General features: G+C 37.3%; 1 protein-coding gene across 1 annotated transcript in view; it reads right to left on the minus strand.

Annotated features, from left to right (window-relative positions):
- Positions 1–16,253, minus strand: part of KNL1 (kinetochore scaffold 1) — a 64,185-nt gene that overhangs the window by 21,903 nt on the left and 26,029 nt on the right. The window contains exons 9-13 of the mRNA XM_059915577.1: positions 11,320–11,372; positions 5,391–10,487; positions 2,139–2,277; positions 1,650–1,717; positions 1,158–1,256 (exon numbers count right to left, since the gene is read on the minus strand). Coding sequence (XP_059771560.1) covers positions 1,158–1,256; positions 1,650–1,717; positions 2,139–2,277; positions 5,391–10,487; positions 11,320–11,372 — 5,456 coding nt within the window. The remainder of the gene's footprint in view (positions 1–1,157; positions 1,257–1,649; positions 1,718–2,138; positions 2,278–5,390; positions 10,488–11,319; positions 11,373–16,253) is intronic.

A 16,253-nucleotide genomic window follows, 5' to 3' on the forward strand; every position in this document is an offset into this window, starting at 1 on the left:
TTACCTGGATTAAATCTGTCTTCCTGCCTTTTTATGGATGTTATTTTATTGTTCATTTTCCAATTTCTTAAAGTGAGTGTTAAAAAATCCTTTATTTTTAGAGTCTTTTCTATAACAATGATATCTCAGGCTTTTAATTCCCTGGTAAGTATAATTTCTGCTGTATATCCCATATATTTGGCATTAAATGTTCTCCTTACTTTGCTTTCTAAATAGTTTTGATTTCTTCTTTGATATGAGTTATCTAGAAATGTGTTTCTTAATTTCCAAGAAGCTAAGATATTTGTCCTTTTATTAGTTCTAATTTTATTGGATTAAGATCAGATGATGTCCACGAAATCTCCAGTTTTTTTTTCCCATTTTCTTTGTGGCCAAGGGCATAATTAATTTTTGTAAATGTTTGACAGACTTAAGTGAAAAAAATATTATGTAATTTTGTATGTAAGTGATATGTTTGTCTATTAATCTTTTAAACTCAGTTTGACTGTATTATTTAAGTATTCTATGACCTTATATATTTTTGATTTTGATAAGTGTTTTAAAAACTTCTGCTGGGGACTTCCCTGGTGGTGCAGTGGTTAAGAATCCACTTGCCAATGCAGGGGACACGGGTTCGATCCCTGGTCCGGGAAGATCCCACATACCGGAGAGCAACTAAGCCTGTGCACCACAACTACTGAAGCCTGCACACCTAGAGCCCGTGCTCCGCAACAAGAGAAGCCGCCACAATGAGAAGCCCACGCACTGCAACGAAGAGTAGCCCCCGCTTGCCGCAACTAGAGAAGGCCCACGCATAGCAATGAAGACCCAAAGCAGACAAAAAACCAAAAAAACCAAAAAAAAAACCCGAAAAAACAAACTTCTGCTGTACTTTTTTTAAAAACCATATGTTCAGGAAACAGTATAAAAAACAAAATAGACGGCAAGAAATGAAAAAAAATAAAATTTCACGTTTTCAAAATTCATGATTATTTTTAAAAAAATCAATTTTTATGCTAACCCCAAGTGTACCTTCTACAGGAAAACCTTATATAGGAAAATTTGCTTCCTTAGATTCTTTTTTTGTTTTTTAATAAATGCTTGCTTTGATGCAGTTTAGTAAACAAGTACAATATATTTTAACTGAGATAACTATTTTGCCAAGAAACTGAACTTACTTTGGTTGGGAGATTGCTCTGTCGAGGTTTTTGTATCAGAATGTGGACCTGAAGAAGTATAAAGAACTCCTTTATTGTTATTCTCCCATCTTTGAGTTTCTGAGGAAAAAAAAAAAAGTTTGCATGACCATTCAAAGTGAGTCATTTTGACTATAACCACCTCCTTTGTTTCTAAATGGCTTAAAGTACTTTGCATATATTTGTGGAAACACTATCCAGATATTTGTAGGCTATACATGAGCAGATTTTATCTAATATTATTTCTTAAGTTTATTCAGTAACAGTAAAATTGGGAAAAAACCCAACAAAACGTAGGTCTTCCAATTGTGATTCTACTCCACATAATTAATTGCCATGTTGGATCCTTAACCAAAAAAAAAAAGAAAACTAGTCTCCTGTATATTTGAAATATTTCATAATTAAAAAAAAATTAAACGAGAAAACAAAATAAGGAAATAAGCTGCATTAGAAATGAGAACTACTTTAACATACCTCCTTCAAGCTCTCTTCACAAACGGTATCTCTGAGGAACTGTGATTCTATTTGACTACTGGGGTGTGCTACAAGTAAAGCAAGTTCAAGTGATGAAAAAGTCAAAATTAAATTGTAAACTTAATTTTAGTTATTGTTCAGGTTTATGTGTGGTTATTGCTCTTGAAGCTATCCGCTAGGATTTTTCTGGGAAGACAGTCATTTGTAGGGCAAAGTGTATTACAGTTTTAAGGCTCCATATGTTTCCCTACTAATTATAAGCCTCTTAAGAAAATCACTTTTGTAATATACACTTCTCAATTTATTAAAATAACTAAGAATTAAAAATAAACTAAGTATGACTTTACTTATCAACTACCAAAAAGCTTATACAACTTTCAAGTATCTCCTGAACTGAAATACATTTATTATTAGTCAAGTAAGCAGATGACTTCTATATTAGTCAAGTAAGCAGATGACTTCTTTATTTAGCCTTCATGAAGGTCTTACTGCTGAAGTCCAGAGAGGTCCCATCAGCCTTGACTGAATCCAGAGAACTGCTGCAACTAGATGGGGTCCTGCTCAGGCTTTTTATCAACACACTGTTAGCATTTTTATCTATAGCTCCTTCAGCACGGTGATCAAAAATCTGAAATGATCAATAAAGAAACATCATAAGAATAATGTTATGACAGTGTATACTTATAATGACTAAATGTTCAATGTTAAGAGAAATACTTCGAACATAAAATTTATCTATAATCATATAAAATACCTTAGTAAAGAATTAGAATAAGCAACAGGTAACTTTTTAGGCTTTTAGAGTTCAAAGTAATTTTATTTAAAAATATATAGAAATAACTTTGTGCATTATACTATAAAAGCAAATGTTCCCCAGAGGTATCTAGGTTACAGCCATATCCTATGAGCTACCAAATGTTGACCTATCCAATTTTTCAACTACTAGTCACCACGGTCAGGGCTACCACACTGCAGAAAACCAGAAGAGAATACCGGCTGTACACGATGGCTCTGTCTAGAGTACAGAGAAGGCATTTATTTCCAGGCTTTAGTACTTCCTTCCCCAGGTGACCAAGACTCCTTTGGATGAAGTCAAATAAGTCATATGGTCCTGCTTTGACCATTTTAACCATTTGACTTTACAGCCTTAAATGCCATTTTCATCTACCTACTTGCTTATGTTTTTTTTAAAAATAAATTTATTTTATTTATTGATTTTTGGCTGAGCTGGGTCTTCATTGCTGCGTGCGGGCTTTCTCTAGTTGCAGTGAGCGGGGGCTACTCTTCGTTGCAGTGCGCAGGCTTCTCACTGCAGTGGCTTCTCTTGTTGCGGAGCATGGGCTCTAGGCATGCGGACTTCAGTAGTTGCAGCATGCAGGCTCAGTAGTTGTGGCTCACGGGCTCTAGAGCGCAGGCTCAGTAGTTGTAGCACACGGGCTTAGTTGCTCCGCGGCATGTGGGATCTTCCCAGATCAGGGATTGAACCTGCGTCCCCTGCATTGGCAGGTGGATTCTCAACCACTGCACCACCAGGGAAGTCCTGCTTATGTTTTTAAGGGCAATATATTCCTTGTCTAAGTGCTAGGATGTGACGTCTATGAGAACAGATTTTTGTCCGTAAATTCCCACTGAAGCATTCCCAGGACTTAAACAGTACCTAGGACATAGCAGATACCCAATAAATATTTATTGAACAAAATAATACTAACTTTCATAGAATCTATTCAGTTATACATTTTATATTACTGTTACAACTTTCTCAAAGCTTCATAGATGAACAATTTCCTCAGGACCTCACCTTAAAGAACCACTGAAATCATCTTCTAAGCTTATTCACATATTTCTTAACAGAGTTTAAACTTTGTTTCTATGAACCTATGATACTTCCTTTTTTTTTAAAATAAATTTATTTGTTTTTTTATTTTTGGCTGTGTTGGGTCTTCGTTGCTGTGCACGGGCTTTCTCTAGTTGCGGCAAGCTGGGGCTACTCTTCATTGTGGTGCGCGGGCTTCTCATTGTCGTGGCTTCTCTTGTTGCGGAGCACGGGCTCTAGGCACGCGGGCTTCAGTAGTTGTGGCACACGGGTTTAGCTGCTCTGCGGCATGTGGGATCTTCCTGGGCCAGGGATTGAACCCGTGTCTCCTGCACTGGCAGGCGGATCCTTAACCACTGCACCACCAGGGAAGTCCCCTATGAACCTATGATACTTTCTCCACCTGTAAAACTCAGTTTCAGTGACAAGTTATCCAAATCAGTGTTCCCTCAACTTTTATAATCTATGCCTTTTTTTTTTAAAGGTTTTTAAAATAACACTTATTTCTTAAAAGTTAACATGTGCAAAATAGGAAACCAAAAAACACAAGAAGAAAAAACAAAATCATCCACAATCACAAGCAGTTTACTGTTTGATGTGTTGTCCTAGGTCTCGTTTGTGTACCTACAAAACTTAGCATCCATTTTTATATAATTAAGATCATACAGTTATGTATCATGCTTTTTCACACATCATGAATATTTACCATTTAAAAGTCCCAAAGCTATGAGTATTTTGATAACCAAGAATACACTAAACCAACTCAATTTGGAAGGAAAAAATGTAATCCTGCCTTTCTTGGCAACAAAAATTTCATAAAAGACAAAAATGGCAACAGGCCTCTAGATAAAGATATTGGCAGTTACGACTAAAATACTACATTCCCTTAATGTTCAATTAAAAGTGAGACATAATGCAACAGAGTACGTAAAGTATAATGCTTCTAAGAGGATTCATTATCTAAACTATTAAAGTATTAGCAAGGAGGTATGTTTCCACTGAATTACTTAACAACATATTCCTATAGTACAGCCAAGAGATACACACACATCAGTGGTTATCATCAAAATTTAAATATGAACACATCCACATATAGCCCTCCCTTTATACTTCCTTCTGCCCCTCTGCTGCCAACCTAATGAACAAGTCCTGACATACATTTCTCAGCGATGGTTTAACAATTCCATGTCCAAGATGTTGCTTTTTTATCAATTATAACGAAGATATTTACAAATTGGTTAATTCACTAGCTCTACTTTTTATCATACATTGTCACCTCAGGACATCTAAGAAGCCTAGGTGTTGCAAAATAAAGAAAGGACCTTCTATGACTTTTTAAATAAACACAAAATCTCACTTACTTCACTTTGAGATACTGGGCTTGATCTAGGCATTCTCCCATCCTCGAAAGAAATGGACTTTCAGCTTCTATATATCCTCATTAGCCAAGAAAATTCAGTCCAGCTTTTCTTTAAGCAGTTTGCATAATAAAAAAACTTTTTACCCTCCAAATATTTTCACACTGAAGATGACTTGTCAAACCACATATACCCTGGCTAGAGATTCTCATATGCAAAGCCAAAATGACAAATCACTAGAAGTGACAGAATATTTAGAATTACACAATTTTGATATTAATTTTTGTACTACTTGCCATTTCATTTTTTGTGACCATTTGTCACTTCAAATTGTGTTTAAGTCTAACTGCTAGTCAATTAATTTCTTAAGATTCTACATGGGAATATTTAAGAAAGGTTTAAGATGACTAGTATAATGCTAGTCAATTAATTTCTTAAGATTCTACATAGGAATATTTCTCCAGGCCTATAATTGGAAATAATCAATTCCTGCTTACCCGAGACTAAAATTAAAATTCAAGAATACTCATAAAAAATCAAGAACATTTCTTAATTCAAGACAGAGCTCACCTCCTGATCTTGTGCGGTATCACTAAACCTAATTTCACTTTTTCTGATTTTTTTCTCATCCTGAATATCATCTTCTTCTTCTTGTACCCAGGTTCTTTTTTGGCTATTGCAGGTTTCTTCCAGTTTATTTTCAGATGGTGAAATCTCTTTTTGGTATGTGTCAGTCAAAGCCTTTTCCTCAGTATCTATGCTAAGAGAGTCTGAGGAATTAATCTCACCCGGATATATAGGAAGATTTTCCTCATTTATATATTGAGATGGACTTAAGTTCAGTTTAGCTGCAACAAATCCAGTATCTGAATGTTTATTGGAGACTGGCTGAGTTTCTAAGTTATTTAAATCAGTTGTGTCTGCTGGAATCGGCTTCAGGTCATCAATACCAGTGACACTACAGTTTCTCTTGTTTGGCAATCTGGGCAAAAATATTCCCAAAGAACATCTCCTCACTTTATCTTTTATAGCCGTCATTAATGGTACAGAGATGGTTTCAGCTCCATTATGAGAAATTTTATTTTCTTCATCCCTATGATCTTTAACACTGCTGGACACTATGTTAACATTATGTATTTCTGTAGCTTGCACTATACTCTTATTACTGTGTGCCTTATTTACTAATTCAAGTAATTGTTCTGGAAAAGGTGGTATATGAACTGGTTGGAAATCTAAAAATTCTTCAGTTTTTTCATTCAAATTATTCAGATGTGGTTTGATACTACTAAAAGTTGCAGCATTAGATGCAATTACAGGATCTGATGCTTCTCTAGGATTGATATGAGTTTGAATAACTTGCTTAGTCAAGTCTGAGTTACTGTGGAAATCTATAGCTGTATTACATTTAGCTGTTTGAATATTTTTCTTCAGTTCTTTTTTACAGGCCATAGTAAACTGTTTCTCATTATTGAGCATTGTGGAATCGTTTTCACATATGGGTTCAGAGGAATTTCCTCTAACAATATTTAAATTCTTATTTCCCAATTTAGACAATATTGTTTCATCTTTACTGACAATACTCTGTCCTTGTTGAGGTAATGGACGTTGCTGGGTTGACAGATGATGCTGAGAAGCAACACAAACATCATCAACAAAGGTCTTCTTTAAACTATGCTCTGCATTATCAACAAAGGCCTCCATTTGATCCTTTGGAAGCTTACAAGATACTTGCTTTGAGTTAAGTTTAGTCATCTCCCCCAAATCTTCACCATATACTAAAGTTTCATTAGCTAATAGATTTGGGGGCTCCTTAATCAGATCTTGATCTTTGAGTACTGTTAGGACACAGTCTAACTGTCCTTGGGTACTGGTTTGAACAACTTTTTCCTTCTCTAACAAAGAACAAGGAGCAGAAAGAGGCAGTCCCTCAGATTTCAAATAATATTCACTAGCTAAATTGTTTGCATAAGGAAGATCATTTTGCACTGGGCAATGACTGGCTTTTACATCATCTTTATCACATAAGGGCATGCCATTCTCCTCCAAATTATCAAAAAAGGAAACAACACTAGGTAAACAGGAATAATTATCACTGGATCCACAAGTAGCAGCTGCAGAACTGCCTGTAAAACCCATATTTCTTCTATCTGTACTATTTAAGTGACAGCTTTCAATTTTGGCTTTTTCCAATACATGGGCCTGGACTACAACTTTCATGACCTCTTCATCCACAGCAGTGCTATGGAATTTGATTTCTGTCTCACCTTGACCCCCAGACAATGTATCAGTAGGAACAAAGGGTATCACATGATGCTTTTGCTCAGTGTGAAGAACAATTTTGTTTTCTACAGCCAGTGCTTGTTCTTTAGTGATTTCTTGAACAGAGCTACCATCCTTAGGAAAACAAACACCCAAGGTTTTTCCTTTTGCTATTCCAAATTTAGGGTACTCTTGAAGTATTTTCTCCATGGCTTGACAATCAATGAAAACAGTGTGAGACTTAGTAACTTCCAGATCACTGTGATTATCTACAAACATAACGGTTTTGTTCATAGGCCCAGTGGTTCTTTTATCTGGTGAGAGAGGTTTATATTCTAAGGCAGTTGTATGACTTCTGGTAATCTCCATATCATCCTGCCCACATGTATGTAAAACAGTATTAGAAGTTCCTTCCAAAGGCACCCAATGGGAGTCCTCTCTATCTTCCAGGACACCTTTGTTATTTATTTCCACTGTACAACTCTGGATGACATCCATATCATTTCTGTCATTCTTTGAGAATGCAATGGTCTTGCCATTTTTGAGTTTAAGGCTCTTCCTTCTCTGACTTTTGCCTGATAGGGATTCATTCAGAAATCCAGGCTTTCGTACATCTTTGTCATTTTTCCAAGTGGTTGATTTAGATACTTCCATGTTATCATCAGATATAAATGCTTCAGCTTTCTCTAAAGGATCACTATTAGACCATTCCCCCGGTAATGTCAGCTGGCTGACTTTTGCTACTGAATGATCACTTTCACCATTGTCCGGAAAGAAAACACCCTCCTTAGCAGGATTAGGTGTCACTTTTGATTTTTCTAGGCTTTTTCTTTTGGATAGTTCAAAGTTAGGGCTGTCTGGAAGCACAGTTTTCTCCTTTGCTTGGTAGTCAATGAAAACAGTATGGGACTTTGTCATCTCTAGTTCATCGTGATTATCTATAAACATTACAGTTTTGTCCACAGGCCTAGTAGTTATTTTATCTGGTGAGACAGTTTTACATTCTATAGCAGTTGTGTGACTTCTGGTGACTTCCATGTCATCCTGCCTACATGTATACAAAACAGTTTTAGAAGTTCCTGCCAAAGGCACCAAATGGGAATCATGTTCATCTAGTAAAGGTCTATGATTTATTTCCACTGTATAACTCTTGGTGATATCCATATCATTCTCATCTCCCTCAGAAAATACAACAGTCTTATCAATTTTTAGTCTGCCAAGACTATTCCTTTCACAAATTTTGACATCTTGCTTTTCATTCAGAATTCCAGTTTTGTCCTTCAACACACCCATGATATCATTAGAAATAAATACTCCAGTTTTTTCTATTGGACTTTCATTACATTTTTCAACTTTTACAGCTTTCTGTCTGTTTACTGTTGTTAGCTGGTTGTTAGTGTTTTCTAAATTAGTCTTACCTAGTTCTAGTACTTCAGAAGGACCAAATCCAATGACAACAGTGTGACTCTTGGTTAGGTCCATATTTTGCTCCTTCTCTGAACAAATAATTATCTTGTCATGAAAACAGTCAGGTGTAGGACTGCCTAAACTTTTCCTCAGTGGCTCAGGCAGTTTAGAATTCTGGTCTGGTACAGATTTCACTGTTTGACTGTTAACAGCAGTATTATGATTTCTCATAGCAGACTGTCCTTCTGATGAAAACAATGGCTTTGTAGTAGGAAACAAAGATTGCTCACAAGAAACTGTATTTCTATTATTTCTCAGTGGTACTTGTTTATCAAGATCTCCACCAGAGTATACTATATTATGGCTTGTTGCTATGTTCTGGTTAATATCAGGTGACTGAGGAGAACCTTTATCAAGATAGGGTGAAATATTCAAAACTTGATCTTTTCCTTTGTCCCAGGTGTCAGTTGGGATGTTTTTAGATATTATGTTTGGTTGTCGGCATGGTTCAATATGACCTTTGGTCATTTCTTCCCATTCATCTGAAGGGCTTATGCTGTGAGAGTGAGATTTACTGGTATTCTCAGATGCCAGACTGTAAGATGCAAGAGGAAACTGACTTCCTACATTAGCTATGTGACTTTTAGTCAAATCCATATTTTCATCTGTGAAGATTTCAGTCCTTTTGTCAGTCAATGAAATAAATAAAGGATTTTCCAGGCTCTGCTGTAATCTTTCCTTAGATACATGAGGAACTGAGCTATAATTTATGTTCATTTCCCTGTCCTCTGACACGATTATGTGATTTTGGATCATCATTTCTTTTTCAGATACTGGTGCAGCTGCTATCTGTACATTTGTCTGAACTTGTTTAAAAATCTGATTATCTATTGCAACTGTGTGACTCTTGGTAATGTCCATGCTTTCTTCTCCCGAATAAATAGTATTCTCCCTGAGAAGAGAGATGGCATCTGGATTGGGATACATTTTAGAATAACTCCTGTCATGCTTTAGCAAATTCTTCTCCTCTCTCATACTTGAGAAACACTTGGTCAGTTCCATGGCATCATTACAACTAGAACAGAAAAATGTCTTATAATCTTGAATAGCTGGACTGGAATGTTTAGATTCTGAGATCATGGCCAATGTTCTGACATCCTGGTTGGAAGTCTGTGTGACTGTCTGAATTTCTCTCCCTGTAATATGACTGCTGGTAATATGTATGTCACCTTCAGGGTTTAAGGAAGGGTCCTGAAAAGCATCATTCGGTTTATCCTTAAAGACTGTCTTCTGTCCTAGTGCTTTAGCTCCATGACCTGTTGAAACATCCATCATGACATTCTGAGTTTGATTTTCTATTTCAGACAGATTATCTGCTGAAGGTAACTTCTGTATTGTGTGGTTAATTGTCAGGTCCATAAAGTCATTGCCATAAGTTGTAATATCATCACCTCTAAATTCCCTTAAGCTGGGCTCACTGGATGTGGGAACCAAAGTCTGAATATTGGCTGTATGACACTGGGTAAAATTCATCCCATCATCTTGTTCTCTAAAGAGTCTAGTCATATTACTGCTATTTTCATCTACACTAAGAGATACATGCATTTGGTGCATAGAAGAGGCCCTATTTGATTCTTTGGAATGAATAGGCATCTCAGAATTTTCTTTATCAGGTCCTGTAAAAGGAGAAGCATTCGATTTTCCTGTTTTCAATCTTTTTACAAAGTCATTGAAATTTATTTTCTTTTCTGAAGAAGTGCTTTGATCCCTGGAAAAATTTAATTCTTTCTTCATTCTTGCATCCTCAATGTGGAGCTTTAAGTTAGCCAGAAATGATGTGGTATCTATCTTGGCTGATTTTTCACTTTTGGTGCAATCTAAAAGGCCTTTGGTAATCATTACAGTGTGACTTGCTGTCAGGTCCATCTGGTTTTCATCTGAAAAGATGACTGTCTGGTCATTTGCATGTTTCCTTTCATGGTTGTATTCTGTAATTGAAATCTACAAAGAAAGCAAATATAAGAGATCAAATCAAATGCAAACTTCTAAAAAGGTATTTTATAACATGTACTATATAGAAAGAGTATTATATAAACAATCCTAGATGATGGTTTCATGTTACATTGGTTTGTTTGAATCAATGGTGTGGTGTGCAGCACGTAATTTGTTATTTAAATTTTTTTCTGAAGTCTGTGAATACTTTTAGTGTTTCTGAACAAATTAAAAGTTAAGGTTAATTATTCACCCCTAGACTGACTAAAAACTGAAAAGACTGACAATACCAAATGTAACTATAATGTAAATTCTAATTGTTATATTAGATAGGTCATTCTCATTCTAAGTAAAAAAGACTTGGAAGGAATAAGTGCATGATGGCTAATTTATAGTACACTCTATACTGTTGGGTGGTTGAGTTGTCCTTGAATGCAGTGGTTTTACTTGTAAGCACACAGTCTAACTCTTTATTGCTCAAAGTATGGTCTGTGGACCAGTGAATTAGTATCACCTAGGAGACTGTTAGAACTATAGAATTTCAGGACCTACCACAGATCTGCTGGGTAAGAATCTATATTTTAATAAAATCCTGAGATGATTCATATGCCCACTAAAGTTGAGAAGTCCTTATATAATTAACATATTTCCCTGTTATTTACACTGGCAGTGATTTAAGTATACTTAGTTAACTGGAAAGGTACATAGTTTTTCCAGTCTATGTTGGTCCATTTTGGTAAGTAATCCCTAAGTCATGTCACTAACATGAAATTTTTTGTGTTTTAAAAGTTTTAACTGTCAAAGAAGATTAAAATATGAAGGCACTTGCATGAACTCATACCTCTCTCTGGGGCATCTGGGTCTGAATGGGAGCACAAAGCAATGTATTCATCCCTATTAAGTAAAAAGAAAAACTACAGTCAATGACAAAAATATATATCACCAAGAGCCTGACTTTCCTTTTCTTAGGAATTTCATCAGCTACAAGTATTTACTAAAGTTTTTTCAGTTACTAAGTCCTTCCTAAATTTCACTGAGACTTTTAAATTTTCCCATTTTAGAAACAGAGAGATCAGTGATTACTGTATTCTCTGTGTGATTGAAATATTTTTCGAATGTGGTAGAGATTTTTAAAAGGTGGGATTCTAAAAGTGGAAAGTGTGTACTACTTTTTTTCCTCCTTCACTTCTCCATTTTTATTTCCTGGATAGTAGAAGTTACATAGTAAAGAGTACCAACTGATAAGACCAAAATGTTAATAGTACAGATGAACTTATTTGCAAAGCAGACAGACATAGACATAGAGAACAAATGTATGGATACCAAGGGGGAAAGGAAGGGTGGGATGGATTGGGAGATGGGGATTGACATATAAACACTACTATGTATAAAACAGATAACTAATGAGAATAGACTGTACAGCACAGGGAACTCTACTCAATGTTCTGTGGGGACCTAAATGGGAAGGAAATCCAAGGAAGAGGGGATATATACATAAGTGTGGCTGATTCACTTTGCTGTACAGCAGAAACTAAGACAACATTGTAAAGCAACTATACTCCAATTAAAAAAAAAAAAAAAAAGACCAAGATGTTAGGGTAAGATTTTGAAGCATCTTTTATTCTATGTTAAGGAATCTAAATGTTTCCAGGATGAGACATGCATTTTATAAAAATAATTCAAGAGAAGGAGAAGAAAGAAGATTCAAGAGAAGATAAACCAATGAAGAAGCTACTCTAAAAGTTCAGATACAACATGTTGAGAGTTTGTGTTAGGGCAAGAGACAATAAGAATGGAAATAAGGGATTAGACTCAAGACATTCTAGAACTAGAGACTGGTTCAAGATGGCAGAGTAGAAGAACGTGTGCTCACTCCCTCTTGTGAGAGCACCAGAATCACAACTAACTGCTGAACAATCATTGACAGGAAGACACTGGAACTCACCAAAAAACATACCCCACATCCAAAGACAAAGGAGAAGCCACAATGAGACGGTAGGAGGGCTGCAATCACAATAAAATCAAATCCCATAACTTCTGGGTGGGTGACTCACAAACTGGAGAACACTTATACCACAGAAGTTCACCCACTGGAGTGAAGGTTCTGAGCCCCATGTCAGGCTTCCCAACCTGGGGGTCTGGCAAACAGGATGAGGAATTCCTAGAGAATCAGACTTTGAAGGCTAGCGGGATTTGATTGCAGGACTTCAACAGGACTGGGGGAAACAGAGACTCCACTCTTGGAGGGCACACACAAAGTAGTGTAGCATCGGGACCCAGGGGAAGGAGCAGTGACCCCAAAGGAGACTGAACCAGACCTACCTGCTAGTGTTGGAGGGTCTCCTGCAGAGGCAGGGGGTGGCTGTGGCTCACCATGAGGACAAGGACACTGGCAGCAGAAGTTCTGGGAAGTACTCCTTGGCGTGAGCCCTCCCAGAGTCCACCATTAGCCCCACCAAAGAGCCAGGTAGGCTCCAGTGTTGGGTCGCCTCAGGCCAAACAACCAACAGGGAGGGAACCCAGCCCCACCCACCAGCAGACAATCGGATTAAAGTTTTACTGGGCTCTGCCCACCAGAGCAACACCCAGCTCTACCCACCACCAGTCCCTCCCATCAGGAAACTTGCACAAGCCTCTTAGATAGCCTCATCCACCAGAGGGCAGACAGCAGAAGCAAGAAGAACTACAATCCTGCAGCCTGTGGAACAAAAACCACATTCACAGAAAGATAGACAAGATGAAAAGGCACAGGGCTATGTACCAGATGAAGGAACAAGATAAAACCCCAGAAAAACAACTAAATGAAGTGGAGACAGGCAACCTTCCAGAAAAAGAATTCAGAATAATGATAGTGAAGATGATCCAGGACCTCGGGAAAAGAATGGAGGCAAAGATCAAGAAGATGCAAGAAATGTTTAACAAAGATCTAGAAGATAAAGAACAAACAGAGACGAACAATAAAATAACTGAAATGAAAACTACACTAGAAGGAATCAATAGCAGAATAACTGAGGCAGAAGAACGGATAAGTGACCTGGAAGACAGAATGGTGGAATTCACTGCTGCGGAACAGACTAAAGAAAAAAGAATGAAAAGAAATGAAGACAGCCTAAGAGACCTCTGGGACAACATTAAACGCAACAACAATCGCATTATAGGGGTCCCAGAAGGAGAAGAGAGAGAGAAAGGACCCGAGAAAATATTTGAAGAGATTATAGTTGAAAACTTCCCTAACATGGGAAAGGAAATAGCCACCCAAGTCCAGGAAGCGCAGAGAGTCCCATACAGGATAAACCCAACAAGAAACACGCTGAGACACACAGTAATCAAAGTGGCAAAAATTAAAGACAAAGAAAAATTATTGAAAGCAGCAAGGGAAAAACGACAAATAACATACAAGGGAACTCCCATAAGGTTAACAGCTGATTTCTCAGAAGAAACTCTACAAGCCAGAAGAGAGTGGCATGATATATTTAAAGTGATGAAAGGGAAGAACCTACAACCAAGATTACTCTACCCGGCAAGGATCTCATTCAGATTTGATGGAGAAATCAAAAGCTTTACAGACAAGCAAAAGCTAAGAGAATTCAGCACCACCAAACCAGCACTACAGCAAATGCTAAAGGAACTTCTCTAAGTGGGAAACACAAGAGAAGAAAAGGACCTACAAAAACAAACCCATAACAATTAAGAAAATGGTAATAGGAACATACACATTGATAATTACCTTAAATGTGAATGGATTAAATGCTCCAACCAAAAGACACAGGCTTGCTGAATGGATACAAAAACAACACCCATATATATGCTATCTACAAGAGACCCACTTCAGACCTAGGGACACATACAGACTGCAAGTCAGGGGATGGAAAAAGATATTCCATGCAAATGGAAATCAAAAGAAAGCTGGAGTAGAAATACTCATATCAGATAAAATAGACTTTAAAATAAAAAATGTTACAAGAGACAAGGAAGGACAGTACATAATGATCAAGGGATCAATCCAAGAAGATATAACAATTATAAATATATATGCACCCGGGCTTCCCTGGTGGCGCAGTGGTTGAGAATCTGCCTGCCAATGCAGGGGACATGGGTTCGAGCCCTGGTCTGGGAAGATCCCACATGCCGTGGAGCAACTAAGCCCGTGAGCCACAACTACTGAGCCTGCGCGTCTGGAGCCTGTGCTTCGCAACAAGAGAGGCCGCGATAGTGAGAGGCCCGTGCACCGCGATGAAGAGTGGCCCCCGCTCGCCGCAACTAGAGAAAGCCCTCACACAGAAACGAAGACCCAACACAGCCATAAATAAATAAATAAATAAAAATTAAAAAAAAATATATATATATATGCACCCAACATAGGAGCACCTCAATACATAAGGCAACTGCTAACAGCTATAAAAGAGGAAATCGACAGTAACACAATAATAGTGGGGGACTTTAACACCTCACTTACACCAATGGACAGAACATCCAAACAGAAAATTAGTAAGGAAACAGAAGCTTTAAATGACACAATAGACCAGATAGATTTAATTGATATTTTTAGGACATTCCATCCAAAAACAGCAGATTACTCTTTCTTCTCAAGTGCACATGGAACATTCTCCAGGATAGATCACATCTTGGGTCACAAATCAAGCCTCAGGAAATTTAAGAAAACTGAACTCATATCAAGCATCTTTTCCAACCACAACACTGAGATTAGAAATCAATTACAGGGAAAAAAAACGTAAAAAGCATAAACACATGGAGGCTAAACAATATGTTACTAAATAACCAAGAGATCACTGAAGAAATCAAAGAGGAAATCAAAAAATACCTAGAGACAAATGACAATGAAAACATGATGATACAAAACCTATGGGATACAGCAAAAGCAGTTCTAAGAGGGAAGTTTATAGCAATACAAGCCCACCTCAAGAAGATGTGGTACATATCTACAATGGAATATTACTCAGCCATAAAAAGGAACGAAATTGAGTCATTTGTAGAGACGTGGATGGATCTAGAGACTGTCATACAGAGTGAACTAAGTCAGAAAGAGAAAAACAAATATCGTATATTAATGCATCTATGTGGAACCTATAAAAATGGTACAGATGAACCGGTTTGCAGGGCAGAAATAGAGACACAGATGTAGAGAACAAATGTATGGACACTAAGGGGGGAAAGTGGTGGTGGGCGGGGTGGTGTGATGAATTGGGAGATTGGGATTGACATATATGCACTAATATGTATAAAATGGATGAATAATAAGAACCTGCTGTATAAAAAAATAAAAAGAGGGCTTCCCTGGTGGCGCAGTGGTTGAGAATCCGCCTGCCAATGCAGGGTACACGGGTTCGAGCCCTGGTCTGGGAAGATCCCACATGCCGCGGAGCAACTAGGCCCGTGAGCCACAACTACTGAGCCTGCGCGTCTGGAGCCTGTGCTCCGCAACAAGAGAGGCCACGATAGTGACAGGCCCGCGCACCGCGATGAAGAGTGCCCCCCGCTCGCCGCAACTAGAGAAAGCCCTCGCACAGAAACGAAGACCCAACGCAGCCAAAAATAAATAATAAATAAAAATTAAAAAAAAATAAAAAATAAAAAATAAAAAGAGTAGAAGTTAAAAAAAAAAAGAAAAAAAAGACATTCTAGAACTGAAATATAAAGGTTTAGGTAACAAACTGGATGTTGGAAATAAGGAAGGGACTGAAGATGCTATAATAAAACAGGAAATACAGTTTAAAATACTTAAGTTTAAAGTTTAATATTTAGAATATTTCAAAG

This window comes from Balaenoptera ricei, chromosome 2, assembly GCF_028023285.1.
Source record: "Balaenoptera ricei isolate mBalRic1 chromosome 2, mBalRic1.hap2, whole genome shotgun sequence".
Lineage (NCBI taxonomy): Eukaryota > Metazoa > Chordata > Mammalia > Artiodactyla > Balaenopteridae > Balaenoptera > Balaenoptera ricei.